The sequence below is a fragment of the Ascaphus truei genome, chromosome 9, assembly GCF_040206685.1.
Source record: "Ascaphus truei isolate aAscTru1 chromosome 9, aAscTru1.hap1, whole genome shotgun sequence".
NCBI classification, from domain to species: Eukaryota; Metazoa; Chordata; class Amphibia; order Anura; family Ascaphidae; genus Ascaphus; species Ascaphus truei.
Genome location: NC_134491.1, coordinates 30,930,663 through 30,947,061, shown reverse-complemented (window position 1 = coordinate 30,947,061; position 16,399 = coordinate 30,930,663). Strand labels below are relative to the sequence as shown.

The following is a 16,399-nucleotide window of genomic DNA, read 5'->3' as shown; positions in this document are numbered from 1 at the left end:
GCTTTCAGCATTCATATACTGACCTAGATTCCAGTTAGCCACGTCATCCACACGTGTGTATATGTTTTATTCCCTCACATTTTTTTGCACATTTACGGTGAGCACATCAGGTGTCTCACATGTTTCGCTTCACTTGCAGTTACAATGTGTATTTTGCACGTCCCTGCAATAGTTAATCTGGAGCGGATACCTGGATAGATCCGTTTAGCCCATGCGCACTCTTGCCGGTTATCCAAGATATCGCTGGGTCTGGCAGACTTATGTAGTCTCTCAGCAGTAACATTATGCAATTCCTGAGCCTTTTGCACATGCCCAAACACATATCAGGTAAACAAATATAGTTAATATATTCAAAATGGCCGCTCTTTACCTGCTGATACTGTGGATGCATGTCACACAGGCAGGTGAGGCTAATTAACTGTGATTGGTTTTGTTGAATAGCACTGGGGTTTGGGGTATATATATATATATATATATATATATATATATATACCCCTATTGTGCACTGCATTCAATTGCACCACCTTGAGAAAGGTCCCACTGGGGAACCAAAACGTCGTTTTTTGTGTCTATCAAATATAGAAAATTTATGATTTACTGACCTACGCACTGTCCCTTGATTTCGTATTGCAACCGGTATCGTATGGTGTGTGTGTGTGTGTGTGTGTGTGTGTGTGTGTGTGTGTGTGTGTGTGTGTGTGTGTGTGTGTGTGTGTATATATATATATATATATATATATATATATATATATTTTTTTTTTTTTATTCAAACAGATTAAACATCAAAGACAAATGGAATACAATTCACCATGGAACATCAAATCAATTAACCACAGATTTGGTATATTTAACATTCTGGGGTAATAAAATAATAGTTACCTGGCTATATACACACCATAAAAAAAACCCCAGAAAGATTAATGGAAGTCACGAAATATTAACTATTAACTATAACAGTTACAGTAAGAAATCTCTTAAAGGATCATCAATGATGGAACCAATGAAAACCTACTAAGAAAAGAACAGTAGTAGTCACATATATGGTGAGATAGTAGTAACAACAAAATAGGTACTTTTACGGCATTAAAAAGCACCCACCATAAAATCTAAATAGAAATGATACATATAAGATTCAAGTTTGTATTTCTGTTCTTAAAGCAGCAATACTACTTCCCCCTTTTTTTCTTTAATGTAAAGCATGGGGCAATGTATAATTCTACATTTTAGCCTAAACTGGCAATCGTTTGGTGCTCCTGTTCTAAATCTGTAAAAATCCTGATTGTGTGCCCAATATAATGGCAATCTTTCAGTTTCAATCAATCCTATAATCAGTGTAAATCAGCAGCTACAATATATTCTTATATTACCACGGTAACAATCTATTGTTACAGTTTACAGCTCAAACTGCTGAGAACATTGCAACACTTTTCTTTGTAATAATTTGTTGCCAAAGAGCTTGCACTGTTTGAGGTGCCTGCTATAGAAATTAAAGGATGCTTTAATAAAAAAAAAATAAACCTAATTAAAAATGGCATTAAAGCAGCAAAACGTGAAATTATGTTAATTTTTTTTAATAATAAATAAACATATTGTCACATCCTTTACATAATAAAATAAATAAATAAAATAAAAAAGGTGTGTGGGAGAGAATGTATTGCTGCTGTCACAGGGCTCATTCACATAGTACAAGGGGCTTACATAAAGATAACAAATATACTCCTGGTTTAAGAAATAGCAATAAGAGATCAAGCAATATCATGAAGATAAGAGCTCCAATCACATCCTGAACTAAGCGGTGGTTACCATGACAAAATACATAAAAAGCCGGCATAACACAAGGTCCACCCATCTGAAGCTCTAAAGGGTGAAACGCGCATCGGGCTTTACCGACATCACAATCTAGGTACTGAAGAGAATATGTTCCAGATGCCACAGTGACCCTGTTGCTGATTTTGATTATAAGGAGGGACAGAGCATATAATTTTCTTTGAACACTGGCACAATTAGATTTAGGCACCACAGCAAGAGACAGGTCTAACACAGCACTACATGTAGCAGTGTTAACAGTTACAATGCTCTCGTTCTCTTCTCCAACACAATGATTCACAGGCGACTTTTCTACAAAATATCTTTATTATACAAAATATTTTTTGGGAATTATTTTAGTTATTTTTTTCACTTCCGGATTATCCCCTATTATTCACTAGCTAATAATCTTCTTCTCCCCTACCCCCCACCTTTTGTAATGGCAATACGTGTATAAAATCCATGTACTAATAATTGGTCGCAGCTCCAGTTAATTCTTTTTATTCCTTATGTAGTCTCATTTTAATATTACATACCACTATAAGTTCATTTTATTATCTAGAGGTTATTCTTAGAGGGCATCATATTGGGATCTTTTGTACCCACTAATTTTTTTGAGTCATTAAATATTTGGTAGGGTTAGGTTGGCGCAATATAAATGAAACACGTAAATAACCATACCTGCATGTATTCATTTAACAGATGCTTAATAAGAATGAAGATAAGAACCTTCATTCTAACTGAACGATTAGATACTCACTATGTATATCAGAAATACATGTGCTGAAAACAAAATTGAAGTTTTACCATCGTCCCTATATTTCTTGCATACATGTTAACATTGTTTTGTACAGTATGTAGTAAACTGCTTTATGTTGAGATTATCTCCTACAAGGCGCTCACTGGCCTAACCTCACTTACCTAATCACAGCCTTCATTTCTTCCTGTGTGTGGACGCAGAATAGAAGTAACATCTGTAAAAAGCAGAGGTGCTACCAAAATAGAGGGAGGAGAAGGGACCCCCCACCAGAGTGCAATAACAAAATAAAGCTTTATTTTTTTCACAGTAGAAATGAGACAACAAACCATGCAAACTGCCTTCTGACATGCTTACATACCAATATTACTTGTGCGCCTATGTTCTCGTTTGGCTTTATAGAACAATTTCCAAAAGGTGTGCAGGTCTTCCAGTAAAATAAACCATTTTCAAACATATCCTATAAACCAAAGTACATTCCTCTGTATTCCTTTCAGACAATCAACTTTTTGCAGGCAGAGGTTGGAGGTACGACGACCTTTTAAATTACCCACACACTGCCACTTCTCTTTATACCCTTATTCCACCGTCTTTTCAAAGAAAATGAAAGAGTGGTTTTGAGGAAGATTCGACGATGTATGGAGTATATTGTGCGTCTTTGCACAATACAGTCCACAGGACTCTGCCTCAATAATGAATAAAAAATAGATTAAAAAAAAACCAACAAAACACAACATACAGCATGACTACTTTATAACTACAGTACTGTACCTCAATGACTGCTTGTAGCAGGATATTGTCTGAGTATTGTACTGATACATGTGTTACACTATAACAAATGTGATTTCATGTATACATTTAAACCTTTTAGAAGCAAAATCAGACACCAGATTACCAATTCTTAAAGCAGCAATCCTAGGGGAGAGTTCGCTGGAGCCAGTGTGCGGACCACCAAACTGCACCACATGTTACCAGGTGGACACAAAATGGCCCTAGAGTCAGACTTGCCCTAGTGGACCCATAGGAAATTGTAACGTTATGGAGACATTTGTAGTTTTGTGCATTTATTCCCCGTTCTCACTTCAGGCAAGCCACACACCCCACAAAAAAAAAAGAAAAAAAAAGAGAAAGTGTATGGGGTGGAAATCAATCGCCTTTCTTCAAAATACCAGGACATACAAACTACCCCTTAAAAAAAAAACCCCAAAGAAAATGATGCAGGAGGAAAAATTGTTCATAGCAAGAAAGATCCAATAAATATATTTCCTGGGGTAGAAAATGGATTGTGTACGTTTCTAAATGTAGAAATTCCTACAAGAGTAAAGTTTGTCCTAACCAACCCCCCCCCCCCCCCACATTAATGGATACCATTTTTTTAACTGTAGAATGCAGCTCATTAGTCATAATTTCTACAGTTAAGTAAAACAAAAATAAAATCAATGTTTTACTTTATAATGTTTAGATTCATATTACATTTAATTAGAGCCTTTTGCTTTCCGGCATTTCTGAAACCTTTAGGAAAAAAGAAGGAGCTTCTTCACATCCCCAGTGGCAAAAATTATAGTATTTCTGATTTTGAATCAACATGCTCACCCTTAAATATGTAACTAAGAATCTGAGCCCACGTATCAAATATATACACTTTAATATCTGAATTATTTACAGTGAACCTTTGCAGAATTAACACAGATTTCCAAATGCAAGGTATCTGGCAACTATAGGTCACAGTTTGCACTTTCAGACAAGTAAAACTATACGCTTTACTTACATAATAAACCAATATTGGAGTAAATTTTTATTAAAGCAGCAGGTCATGTTTAAGGGGAAACTGTGACCACTCCCCATAAAAAGTAGAACATTGAACATCTGTGTACAGCTAGGAATTGCAGCTCTGTTTATTTTTTGTAACATCTGTATTTATTTTTTTTATTTTCTGGCAATATCATTTTATTAAAAAAACAAAAAAAAAACAGTGTTTATCAATTAACAATGAGAAAAAAAACCACACATTTGAAGTCTGTGTTTATCGGTGCGCTTGTGTTTGGTTTCCGTACACTCCCCTTGTGTGGTCTTTGTCTCCTACCTGTGGCTGGGCAGCTACAAGAGATGCAACTCAATAGAAAATGATGCTTCATTTCCGCTTTTTATCGGTTTTAATCGGAAGTGCATGATGATCGGTCGGTGGCGTTTTTCGGCTTACACCGGAATCCCTAAATATAACAAAGGTTGATTATTTGTGGTGTACCGCAGCCCACAATAACCAGGGGTGTGTCCACAGTAAGAATTTATCAATTGACATTTGGAGATGAGACGGAATTACATTGGGGGTTAGCAACCATATTAAGCACTGGAGACACAGGTTTTTAGGTGACCATTTATAAAGGACAAAGCTGTAGAAAGTGGGCAGTTGTACTTTATACTGCAGCACATTGATTTTCAGGTGAGGTCCTAACATCAGTTGCAACTTTAATTGGTCTTATCAAGGGCTGGTTGGGAAAAAATAACTATCTGCTACTGTATAAAATTTTGGGATAACAATGGTAAAAATGCTATATACATCTGTCATTTTGTCATATGTGTGTGTGCGCATATGTTTGTGTGCATGTGTATATGTGCGCATATGTTTGTGTGTGCGCATATGTTTGTGTGTGCGCATATGTGCGTGTGCGCATATGTGCGTGTGTGCGCATATGTGCGTGTGTGCGCATATGTGCGCATATGTGCGTGTGTGCGCATATGTGCGTGTGTGTATGTGTGCGCGTGTGCGTGTAGTTTCTAGCCAAACAAAAAAAATAACACCCACCCACCCAAAAACAAACCGATGTCACGAGGTAATTTCAACAATTACATTAAAAAAATATATAATATTTATTTTATTTTGGGACAACGTAAGATTACGCTGATAATATGTAACTAAATATTAACTAAAAGGCCATTAAAAAAAATAAGTGAAACTTTAGAACAGGCGAGACTAAATTACAGGTAAAACAATGAGTTGCAGCCCCTCACTTACAACTGAAAGGGTTAAAAAATAAATAAATAGAAAAACATTAGACTTTAAACCCTACGGCTAGACATCAGAAGCATTATTATAAACTTTGGAACATGACTGAACTGTTAAGCAAGGAAAAAAAGAAAAAAAAATCGAATGCCTTTCCTGGTCCCAGAGAATATGGGAACCCTGGGAGGGGATACGTGTCAGCCGCTCTGCTGCGAAATTAGGGGAACGCAGAGCAAGGAAATGCACCAAACTTAAAGAAATAAAAGGGTATCAAGTTGCAGGCAACCTGATGTTTTGCATCGATAAACCTGGTGATCTTTTTGTCCCCCTTTTGCAGCCAGTAGACTGATATGTATCCCCCTGAGAACCAAATCCACTCAACCAAAGGAAAAATATGAAATAAAAAGAATCTGGGTGCGTACTATATTTTAAACCTAAATCACCCAAATGAGGCAGTAGATAAAAGGTCTCGATGTACACAATAGGTACTGAACATTAAGTGCAAACAGTTTGCGAAAAACTGGAGACTTTAATATATATATATATATATATACACAAACAAGAGCAAAGATTTGCAAACATTGTTACCAGGGGGACAGTTGTACAGTAGCTGCAGTTTATAAAAAGTACCAGTTGTGAAACTGATTTATTTTGTGAGGAGGTGATGAGGGGCAAGAAATCTAACAAGGGAGAGATCTGGGACCGAGCAAACGGAGACCAAAGGAAGAAAAAAATTATAATCACAATCTCTACATAAAAACACTGATCTCACAAGAGTCTCTGGTGACAAATAACGGAAGTATTAACCATTTTACTGAAATGGGGACTGCAACGTATTGTTCTGCAATGTTTTACAGGTCCTTTTGACAGCAAAGGGTTAAAGGGGCGCAAAAGAAATGGGAAAATGGAGCCAGTGTGCTCGGAGATTTACTTCACAAGACCGATCTTCTTCGCTTCCGTTTCGTAGATTAATAACCGCCACATTTTCACTATGAAAACCTCTGCTTCTTCATCGAGCACCTGCAAGGCGAGAGATTGTTACATGTTCAGCACATCTTGTGGTATAAATGCAGACAACACTTGTCAACATTTTGGCCTTTGCATTAAGGTAAAAGTACTTTGATATATCACACACACTGTTCAGATGTAACACCTGCTGATGGCTTTGTTAGCAGGGCTCAGGTATGAAACAGGCATGGTGCCACTTCACCTGGTAAGCCTACTATTGCCAAGATGAGCAGCAGTGGCTATCTCTGTGCTGACCGCAAGGTATTTTACTTGCTCTTTCTGAACCCAAGTAAAGTCTGGGACTGACATGTTTTGTGCTGCGATCATGTAATACCAAGCATAGCTGGATAAATATTTTAGGTTACTACCCACTACCATAAATGTTTCATTCGTATCACATCCATCCTTCTGTTCTTTTTCTTCTGCTAAAACAAACAAGAACAAATTGTTTGTGTTTCTGAAAGATGGAAATGCCCATCTATGCGGACCACTGCATATTAAAAGATCCATGCAACAATCAGCATGTTCGTCCCTAGTGAGGAGATTTCAGTAAAAGCTGCACGGTTTCGATATTTGCAATTTTATTATTGTAAGAATAGCGCCTGGGCCCAAATCTAAAAAGCAATTTAAACTTGACATTAAATTATGAAAAAAATAAATAAAGTCAGTGGCGTAGCCAGACATGCGCGGGTCAACGAGCACATTTTTTTCTTCAGGGCCCCATTAATATTAAGACCCACTGCAATTTTTTTCTCCCTCCCCCATCCTCATCAATCCCCCTCCCATCACCTCTCTCCCTCCCCACCATCACCCTTATCTCCCCCTCCAGCAACTCATCTTACCTCCCCCTCCATCATACTCATCATCACCTCATCTGCACCCAAGCCTCCCCCCCTCCCCTTCGCCTACCTGTGGGTAGTCCGGCCTTAAACAGAGGATAAGCCGGCAGATGAATCAGCAGCTGTTACCGAGCTGACACCAGAAATATGAAAGACTTCCGGGTCAGACCACTAGAGCGCACTCCTCCACTGCCGGTGTAACAGCTGCTGATTCCTGAATGCTGAAACTCTGGTTTCTGTTTAACGCCGGCAAATGGTTAGAAAAAGTTGTCCTGTTACAAGTAAAACATCCTAAAGCAGGGGTGGGCAATACCACTCGTCAAGGGCCACCAATAGGTCAGGTATTAGGGATATCTCTGCTTCAGCACAGATGGCTCAATCAGGCTCAGTCAACAACAGCCACTGATTGAGCCATCTGCGCTGAAGTAGGATACCCTTACCACCTGACCTGATGGTGGCCCTGGAGGTCTCGAGTGTGTCACCTTTGTCCTAAACTAACGGCAGACTACCTGGAACTTGTCTGCTCAATAAGTAGGAGCTGTACCGACATACCAACAGTGGGTCAGTTTCAGGATCTGGTAAAAGACCAACAATTCAACAGTAGTGCCCAATATATTGTTCCATACATTACAGCCATACATTTACCAAATCTTCTAGATATAAATGCAATTAAAAGGCAACAACTGAATATCTATTTATAATGTGCTGTGAACCTCCCCCACTAATGTTCAGCACATGGTGCAATTTGTTCACCAACAAGGACACTAGATTAAATGTTCTGGCTCCTTATAATAGCATCATGTGTGCCTACTCACAGTTTCCCTGTTATAGTGCCAGGGGCTCCCTGACCTGGAGCTACAAGCACATATCTAATTCTGCTTCTTTTCCTCGTGTTAAAATATCAAAGCTTTAGAACGCGAACTTACCATAGCGACATCATCCAGTATGCTCTGAGGCGCACTGTGGGCCATTACCTAGTGAAGGGAGACAATGCTTGGTCAGAAACGCTTAAACCCATCATTGTCCTGGTGACTTTTGGTCTCTTTAAAGCATGATGTGTGGGTATATATGATGGTATTTGAAGCTACTTACAGCCCCCCCTACAATAATTCTTGTTTTGAAGAAACAATATGGCCCCTGGGGGGAGCCTCCCTCTTGCAACCAATCGAAGCCATGACAGCTCATGATTGGATGACCCACAGGCACCTTTTATTTTCCTGGCAAGCAATTGCAGGGCTGGGAAATTGCTGCTTTAATGCTCCAAGTCTCAGGGATATAAAGACTTCGTGCACTAACCTTCGAACAGACAAAATCGACTAATGTTGCTTCTTCTTCGCCAATGTATTCTATAATTTTCTTGTTGATCCACGGCCTAATTCTACGCTCCATTAATGTCTGAGAAATAAAATATTGATTAATAGCATGCAATAGCAGTATAAGAACGAATCTATTGTCAAATTTTTACATCTGCCAGTTTAACCAAAAAATACCAAAAAAAAAACGGTAACAGTTTCTGTTATTAGAACGCAGGCTCACATTTATAAAGATCATCTTTAATTGAACACTACACAGCTAGCCTTCATGTTGCATCATTTTACTGCTTGTTCCAGCTTCTATAAGTAAAAACTGCAGCCATAAATCGCGCGGGTACCTTTGTCCTGCTCCTCCTGTTATGAGCCGCTAAGGCAAGTTTAAAAATATGCAACTTAGGTAGACAAAACATTTACGACAAAAATAGAATGGAATGCTAAATGGTGGCCGACCCTCTAAATATTGCAATCTACAGCTCTGAAGGTGCTCTGCCTGCATTCAATTTCGTTTATGTTTGTAACCATATTTGATGTAGCTTGTTTCAACACTATCCAGGTTACGTAGGAAGCATGGATAGAGATCACCAGCCAAACAAAAGCACTCACAGTGTCCACAATGGACCAGTCCAGGGGATAAGCAAATAGCTCTGGTTTAGCGGTGGGGATTTTCTCAATAAGACTTTTGATATGTTTGCGTTTCTCTTCTGTGTTAACGTTATTTTTGGCTGCAGTTTTGTCATCGTCCCCGTAATCCAATGGCACCAGTTTTCTTTTCCGGGGCACCTCGTCACTATCTTCGTCATCGAACTTATTGAAAACGCTATCCACAGGCAACTTCTTCCTCTTCACAGAGTTTGGCTGGCTGGGACTATTAGATGCCCCTGGGTAGTACAGCACAATGTTAGTTAATAAACAGGACTTCCACTACAGGAAATAATAAAAATAAAAAAAAAGTTTTTCTAACGTTTTCTCTAGTACTACCCTGGTGTAGGACACTCTCGTTTGCCAGCTTGTGTGTGTATACGTGTGTGTGTACACACACACACAGTATTGTTGTGAAAAGGATTTCCCAAGTGGTAATTATCTCAAATTAAATCTAGTATTCAGTCAAAATACAATTAAGGGAGAAATGTTGTTGTACTGGTCTGTTCGTATCTTTTTCAGTTTAATTACATATTTAATATTAAAAGCAGTTGGCCCTGTGTTCCTGTCCATATACAGATGGACTCTCTTAACTTTCTTTTCTGTTGACTGACAAATGTGTAAAGATCACAGAACTGCGGGAGATTGTGTAATTATGGGACATAATATATCTAGCCGCAATGATATTTACATACAAAGTTGAAGTTCTTCTTTACTCGCACTGAACAAGGTTACACTGCCTCCCTATTAAACTGATTGTTCATAGGAATTTCTTCCTGCAGGTCACACACTCACCTAATTTTAGGCTAAGTCCTATTTTTGGCCTGTATTCCTCCTGCGGCTGCTGCTCTGGCGAGTTCTCATGTGGGATGATAATGCCACATGGAGACTCGTCCCCTGGTGAGTTGGGGGTGGTGTTCCCACTAGCAGATGAGACAGACGGGGCAGAGCTGATGGGTCGCAAGGTGGGCTTAAGGCAGGGCTTTGGCTCGGGCTCTTCTTCCTCTTCCATGGTCACCTCCACTTTATCCTCGTTCACAGGTTTCTCCTCCTCTTCCTCCTCAGACTCGGGCTGCGGTTTGGCTTGTGGTGGCTGCCTACGCCTCTCCGCCTCCTGCTCCATCTGTAACAGGACAGAACGTAGAAACGGTTTTCCAAACAGACTCCAATATCAGTGTAAAACATCAGTTCCAATATTCATAAGGCCCTCAAGCTATTTTTCACTTTTCAAAAGTCAACCCAAAATATACATCAACTGGCTATTGAATGGTTAACCTAAGAGGTTTGGGGCCACAAGGAGGAGTTGGGAATTCCTGTTAGGGCGACTGAAGTTATACAAAGTAATTGGTCCCTTTAAAAATGTGGATCACTTCTGTAATAATCTCACGGTTGTAAAAAGGCGTCACTAACTCACCCTCTGGAGCTCGGCGTCTGGATCGGGATGCCCCTCTGCTAACAAACGCTGCCGGATCTCTTCAAGCTCTTCTTTCTCCCGTTTCCGGTCCCGATCATCTAGTTCCATCTCTTTCTCCCGGTCCCTCAGCCTTTTCTGTAGCGCACTACCCCTGCAAGGATAAAAAGGACAGGAAACCTGACATTAGCCGACTAGCACCCCCTGACATTAGCCGACTAGCACCCCAATAAGATACAATCGTGTAGCAGAGTAAAAAATACTTTGTGTCAGATTTGGGTACAAAAGGGGATCAAATAACTCAGATGAAACCTCTTCAACAGGTCAGTGGAATTAGTTCACTGTGCCTTTAAAATCGTACAAAATAACTTCAGATTTCTAAATTTAGACCAGAAACTCACATTGACAAATGGCACGTAACGCTTAACAGATATCGTTTTAATATACTCTTCCAGAGATTTATGACCTACCTGTAATACTTTGGGTCATCTCTGTCATCATCATAGTCCTCCAAAAATTCTTTCAGCCTTTTGGCTTCTTTTGCCTTAAAAAAAACAAACTAGAGTTGTAAGGTTTCACATATACTGAAACACAAAGAAAACCGAACAAAAAATACACATCCAATTAGTTGCATGAGGATACCCTACCATATCTCTACGTCTCTCTTCCTCTCGCTCCGACTCCTTCTCATATTCTCTGGTTTTCTTCCGTTCTCTGATCTCCCAGTTCTTAAGACGCTAAAAGAACGAAGAAATACGGATTACAAATTTGTCAGGTTAGAAAGACTAAGTATAACCTCTCTCCCTCATATCGAGGCAAGGAGTTAAATGCATGAGATGTATGAAACCTTTGGAGAAAGTGTATATAAAAGGTAACACAGAACTCCACAAGACCACACCACCATTCGATGTACGTCTGCAGCCAGACTAACTGCTTGCGCTGCCAGGGTATCCTGACCGCGGTGTCACGTGGTAGCAGGAAATCCCCACAGCAGGCAGCCACGGATTTCACCGTCCTTGGAGCTGAAGCGATTTCTTCCTGCCACTCAGGGGACAAGTCTGGCTAATGTCTGTATTAAGAAAACCTTTGTGTACAGTGGCTTCCACGGACAATGCTTTAGATGCCGGGATGACCGAATCCAGCTCTCAAAGACCACCAACAGGTCAGGTTTAATGGATATCCCTGCTTCAGCACAGGTGGCTCAGTCATTGACAGCCACCTGTGCTGAAGGAGGAATATGCCTAATACTGGGCCTGTTGGTTACCTCTGTTTTAGAGATATCGTAAGTGAAAATCTGTTTAACCGAAAAGGACTAAGATTTTTAAGAAGTGCAGTCCATTCTAGGCACAAAATGCACCAGCTACAGGAAGATGTTTAAAGCAGAAAACCATCTAAGGCCGCGCATACAGTACGCGAGACGGCGACGGGTGACATCACCGCTAGCGAAAGTTGTAATTCGCTTTGCGGCGACCAGGTCATTGATTGGTTCAGAGGCTGTCACCTGGCGACAGCTTCTGAAAAATCAAATTTGACAGGCTTCCAAATTTTGCGTCGCTGCCGTCACTGTCGCGTCGCGTCTACTATAAGCGCACGAGACGTTGGCAATACATTTGTTTTCGGGCGATGTTGCGTCGCAGGCACTATAAGCGCATCCTAACTGTCCCATTTTTTCTTTTTAACAAGATGGGCACTGGATCCTCCGGAGCTGAATAGCACTATTTGTAGCTTCGGAAACCCCCGGTCCCGAGATACAGCTGCAGTGGCCGTTATTCAAACAAATCACGCGTTGTGTACATCGGAATACCGATGTCATGGCGCGGGATGTATTCCAACCTTACCGCCTTACGACGCGAGTGCGGCGAGTGCAGAAAATGGCATTTTAGAGTTCTGGTTTTTAAACACCTTAAATTGACACAGTAGCACAGTACAATTCATTAATTCCATTGCACCCAAAGAAACAAATCCATGAAATTCAAACAAAGGAATCGCGATAAGCGCGGGTGCCTGGGGCGATTGGCCACGTTCATGCTGCATGGAGTACAGCAGCGCACACGAAATCGGCGCCGTGAATTGTTTGAATAACGGCCGCTGCACCTGCATGTACCAGTGAAGTTACCGGTATTACTTCCTGTTTAAACAGGGGATTTAAATGGCTGGCCTATTGGCCCGAGTTTTTGTTTCACCTGGGAGTAAGGTGACCAATAAGTATCTCGGGAACTGTGGGGGTACCTAGAGCTGAAAATATTATGTTCCTGTCCTGTAAACCAATTGGGGGTGAGGGCACTTACAATTATTTTCCAAATATGTTTCTAACGTTAGCTTGGAAACACGGCAGACTGAAAAGTGCGAGGGGCTTGACTTCCTGTAGCTCCTACGTTTTAGGTTCTCTTGCCGTGTGCTGAACAAGAGGTTGTACAGGTAAAGGCCATCTCTGTCATCAGCCTTTTTATTGACCTTTCAACAGAGTTTGGTTGGGCTAAGGTTAGAGGAAACTCTATACCGACAAGCAATAACCATTCAGAATTCCTGCTGAATACAAAGTCATCTTTTTTTTTTTTTCACAAAGAAACTAAAAAGCAGACACGGTTTTGCTTTAACGTCGGTAACATTTGTTTTAGGAAATCACATTAATAAATGTTTATCAGCAAGGAGGGATCCAACCTTCAACTTTTTGGATGACAGAATATACCTGAACTCATTTTTAAACCACTGATGTTAGAAAACAATTTTATTTTGGACAATTCAGGTACCAGCTATTAATTGAGTATTTAGCAGATATTAAATATCAGCATGACAGAAAACAATTTGATTTTGGACAATTCAGGTACCAGCTATTAATTGAGTATTTAGCAGATATTAAATATCAGCATGACAGAGCTTCCGTCTGTGCCCGTGTACGCATTTTTACCTCTTGATAAGCAGCTTCTTTCTCGCGAAGTTTCCTTTCCAATTTTCGCCGTTCATACGCATCCTCCTCATCTTCTTCTCGGTCTCGCTTCTTGTCTTTATTATCTCTATCCCTGTCTCTGTCGCGCTCTCTTTCCCTTTCACGCTCTCTCTCTCTTTCACGCTCCCTCTCCCTTTCGCGTTCTCTTTCGCGGTCTCTGCTTTTCTCTCTGGACAGGGACAAGATTTATGATTTATCAACATGGGCTGCTATGAAACTGAACAATCACATCTCCACTAAAATGCCAAGTTATAAAGTGAGACTTGTGGTCAATCCAAATTCGTTATGGCCACAGCAAATTAAGAACAGAACATGTCAAATATTTGAAAGTTAAAAGAAAAACGCATTCTTTAGCCTACCAAGGCAATTATTGATATCAAAATGTATCTAACATTATTTTTTATTGGACAAATAAGGATGCCCTTCAAAGTAGGTGTAAATGGAGGAGTTTCATAAACTAGCGATTTGAGACCAGCTCAGAATCTATATAGAAAAATGTTGGACCAATTACAGGTATTGTAAAATACATCAATTGTTCACCCAGGACCAACATAATTATGAGACTGGTACACCACTAAAAATGACAAACCGCTCAATCACCAATGCCGCTTATTTTACATTTTTGATGTAAAAAATACTATGGTGCACAGGGATAGTAATAACTGGGTTCACATATAGGCATGTGAGGTAGAGTCCTCACACAAAAAGATCCCTATGATTTGCACTCAAAGTACATAGATTATGATATAGTATACATATTCTACACTCAGTCTATAGCAACAATTGTACGGTGTTGATATTCCGTATTCAGCCAGCCACATAGCATGTAGATAATACAGTGTACAATTAGAGTGTTGCCCTCCTTTGAATATAGTTGACACTTAATATTGGCAATGGCATATGTATAAGCTGCCTAAATAATTGCCTTCGTGGAGGCTCTTGTTCGACCCAATAAGCTGAATGCTTAACAATATATGTTCTTAAAATAAGACGCTAATTAGCTTATGTACTAAGTGTAGCAACTTATATTTCTTGCAACACTGTCTGACTGCGTAATGATCTGAGTATAGACTTATTGAATAATAAAATGTTATTGTAACATAAGATATACTATATACTCTTCTCTCAGGAATATTTGCATTCCTAGATTATTCAATTTATTGTATACTATATCATATCTATGTACTTTGAGTGCAAATCATAGTAATTATAAGACTGGTCTGCAAACAAAGTTAAACTGCAGAGCCTGAAGACCATCTCTCTTGGTTCCAAATTTCATTGCCACAGCTATACAGCTACATAGCTTGCAGGGCCACAAACAGACCAGTTTTTCCATGCCAGTAATGCACATTATCACAAATCTAATGTGCTTTACAGAATGCACAGAATGTATTAGACCGGGGGGGAAAAAAACAAAAAAAAAAAACAACACCCTCCAACACAGACACTTAAGGAATTATCTGTAAAATGCTCACACGGAAAGCACCATTGAAGCCAATGGGATCGGTAATCGCAGCCTACAGAATAAGCCCCTCAACTCTCTAACAAAGTGATTTCTTAGAGGTGCAGTTAGATTTTTGGCTTCCCCAACTATATTTGAATCTACATTTAAACCAGAAAAGTGCTAAATAAGTAATATTTTTCCCCCCAATGATAGAAAGCAAGACACAAAAATCACCCGTTCAAAGTGTGTGTCTGTACATGCAAGTACACACAGATGTAGTCAGACTAACTTTCCCTAGAGTCATGGCATAAAAAGCATGTTGCTGCAGCTCTGGACCAAAGGTGTTTGGCGTGGGCAGTCCAGGTTTGCTTATGAACTGCAGTCTGCGGTCGGGTTCCCGCAGGGAAAGTAAGTCTGACTACATCTGTATGTGTAACTATCGGCAGTCATCTCCACAGAAATACACAAGCTTCTTTAACATTACCTTGAACTTGAAATATAATGCATGTGGAAGATGTTCCCCATTACAGATGATGTTACAAAAGTGCTGTACCTTGATCGACTCCGGTCATTGCTATGCTCTCTGATTCGCTCACGGTCCTTGTCCCGATCTCTTTCCCGGTCCCGATCTCTGTCCTTGGTCCTGTCACGGTCTCTCTCCTTCTCCTTTTCACGCTCTTTTTCCCTTTCGCGCTCCCGCTCCCTCCTCTCTCGCTCGCGCTCTCGTTCCCTTTCTCGTTCTCTGCGATCCTTCTCTATTTCTTGTCTCTCCTTCTCTTTTTTGCCCTTCTCCTCCTCCAATTTCTAGAAAACCAACAGGACCACTCACTTAACATCAAATACACGGGGGGAAAAGCAAACCAATCAGAACTAAAAGAACTGGAATATATATAAAAATAAATAAAAGTGTAGCAAAAAAAAAATAGCACAAGACTAGATTTCGTGCAAGAAGTATATAGCTACAAAAGACCAAATCTTCAACCGTGATTTCTATGGGCGTCAGGCTCAGGTTAAAGCAGCATTTCAGGTTTGGGGAGATACCCTAAAAATTAATAGGATGAAGTATTAAGCAATACGGAATGCGAATGCACATTTTCAAACATATAAAAGCAGCTTCTGCTCCAAATTAGTATTTGTTCTTTGGAGCCCCTTTTAAAATACAAGTAGAATAAATTGTCATGTGAACTAGTCTTCTGTTAATAATCAAGGAAAGTTTAAAGGCAGTGGGGGGATG

The 16,399-nt window shown here is 39.9% G+C and overlaps 1 protein-coding gene across 10 annotated transcripts in view; it reads right to left on the bottom strand.

Moving 5' to 3' along the window:
• Nucleotides 1-4,191: 4,191 nt before the first annotated feature.
• Nucleotides 4,192-16,399, bottom strand: part of RBM25 (RNA binding motif protein 25) — a 40,244-nt gene continuing 28,036 nt past the window's right edge. For 7 of the 10 annotated variants that reach the window (XM_075614243.1, XM_075614239.1, XM_075614234.1 and 4 more), the window contains 11 exons: nucleotides 15,719-15,969; nucleotides 13,683-13,890; nucleotides 11,422-11,511; nucleotides 11,245-11,333; nucleotides 10,778-10,928; nucleotides 10,159-10,486; nucleotides 9,328-9,602; nucleotides 8,708-8,806; nucleotides 8,338-8,385; nucleotides 6,496-6,584; nucleotides 4,192-4,773 (listed from right to left, as the gene is read on the bottom strand). In XM_075614243.1, coding sequence (XP_075470358.1) covers nucleotides 4,695-4,773; nucleotides 6,496-6,584; nucleotides 8,338-8,385; nucleotides 8,708-8,806; nucleotides 9,328-9,602; nucleotides 10,159-10,486; nucleotides 10,778-10,928; nucleotides 11,245-11,333; nucleotides 11,422-11,511; nucleotides 13,683-13,890; nucleotides 15,719-15,969 — 1,707 coding nt within the window. In that variant the 3' untranslated portion in view covers nucleotides 4,192-4,694. Of the gene's footprint in view, nucleotides 4,774-6,491; nucleotides 6,585-8,337; nucleotides 8,386-8,707; nucleotides 8,807-9,327; nucleotides 9,603-10,158; nucleotides 10,487-10,777; nucleotides 10,929-11,244; nucleotides 11,334-11,421; nucleotides 11,512-13,682; nucleotides 13,891-15,718; nucleotides 15,970-16,399 lie in introns of those variants that run through there. The other 3 variants (XM_075614236.1, XM_075614240.1, XM_075614235.1) reach the window with 2 other exon arrangements.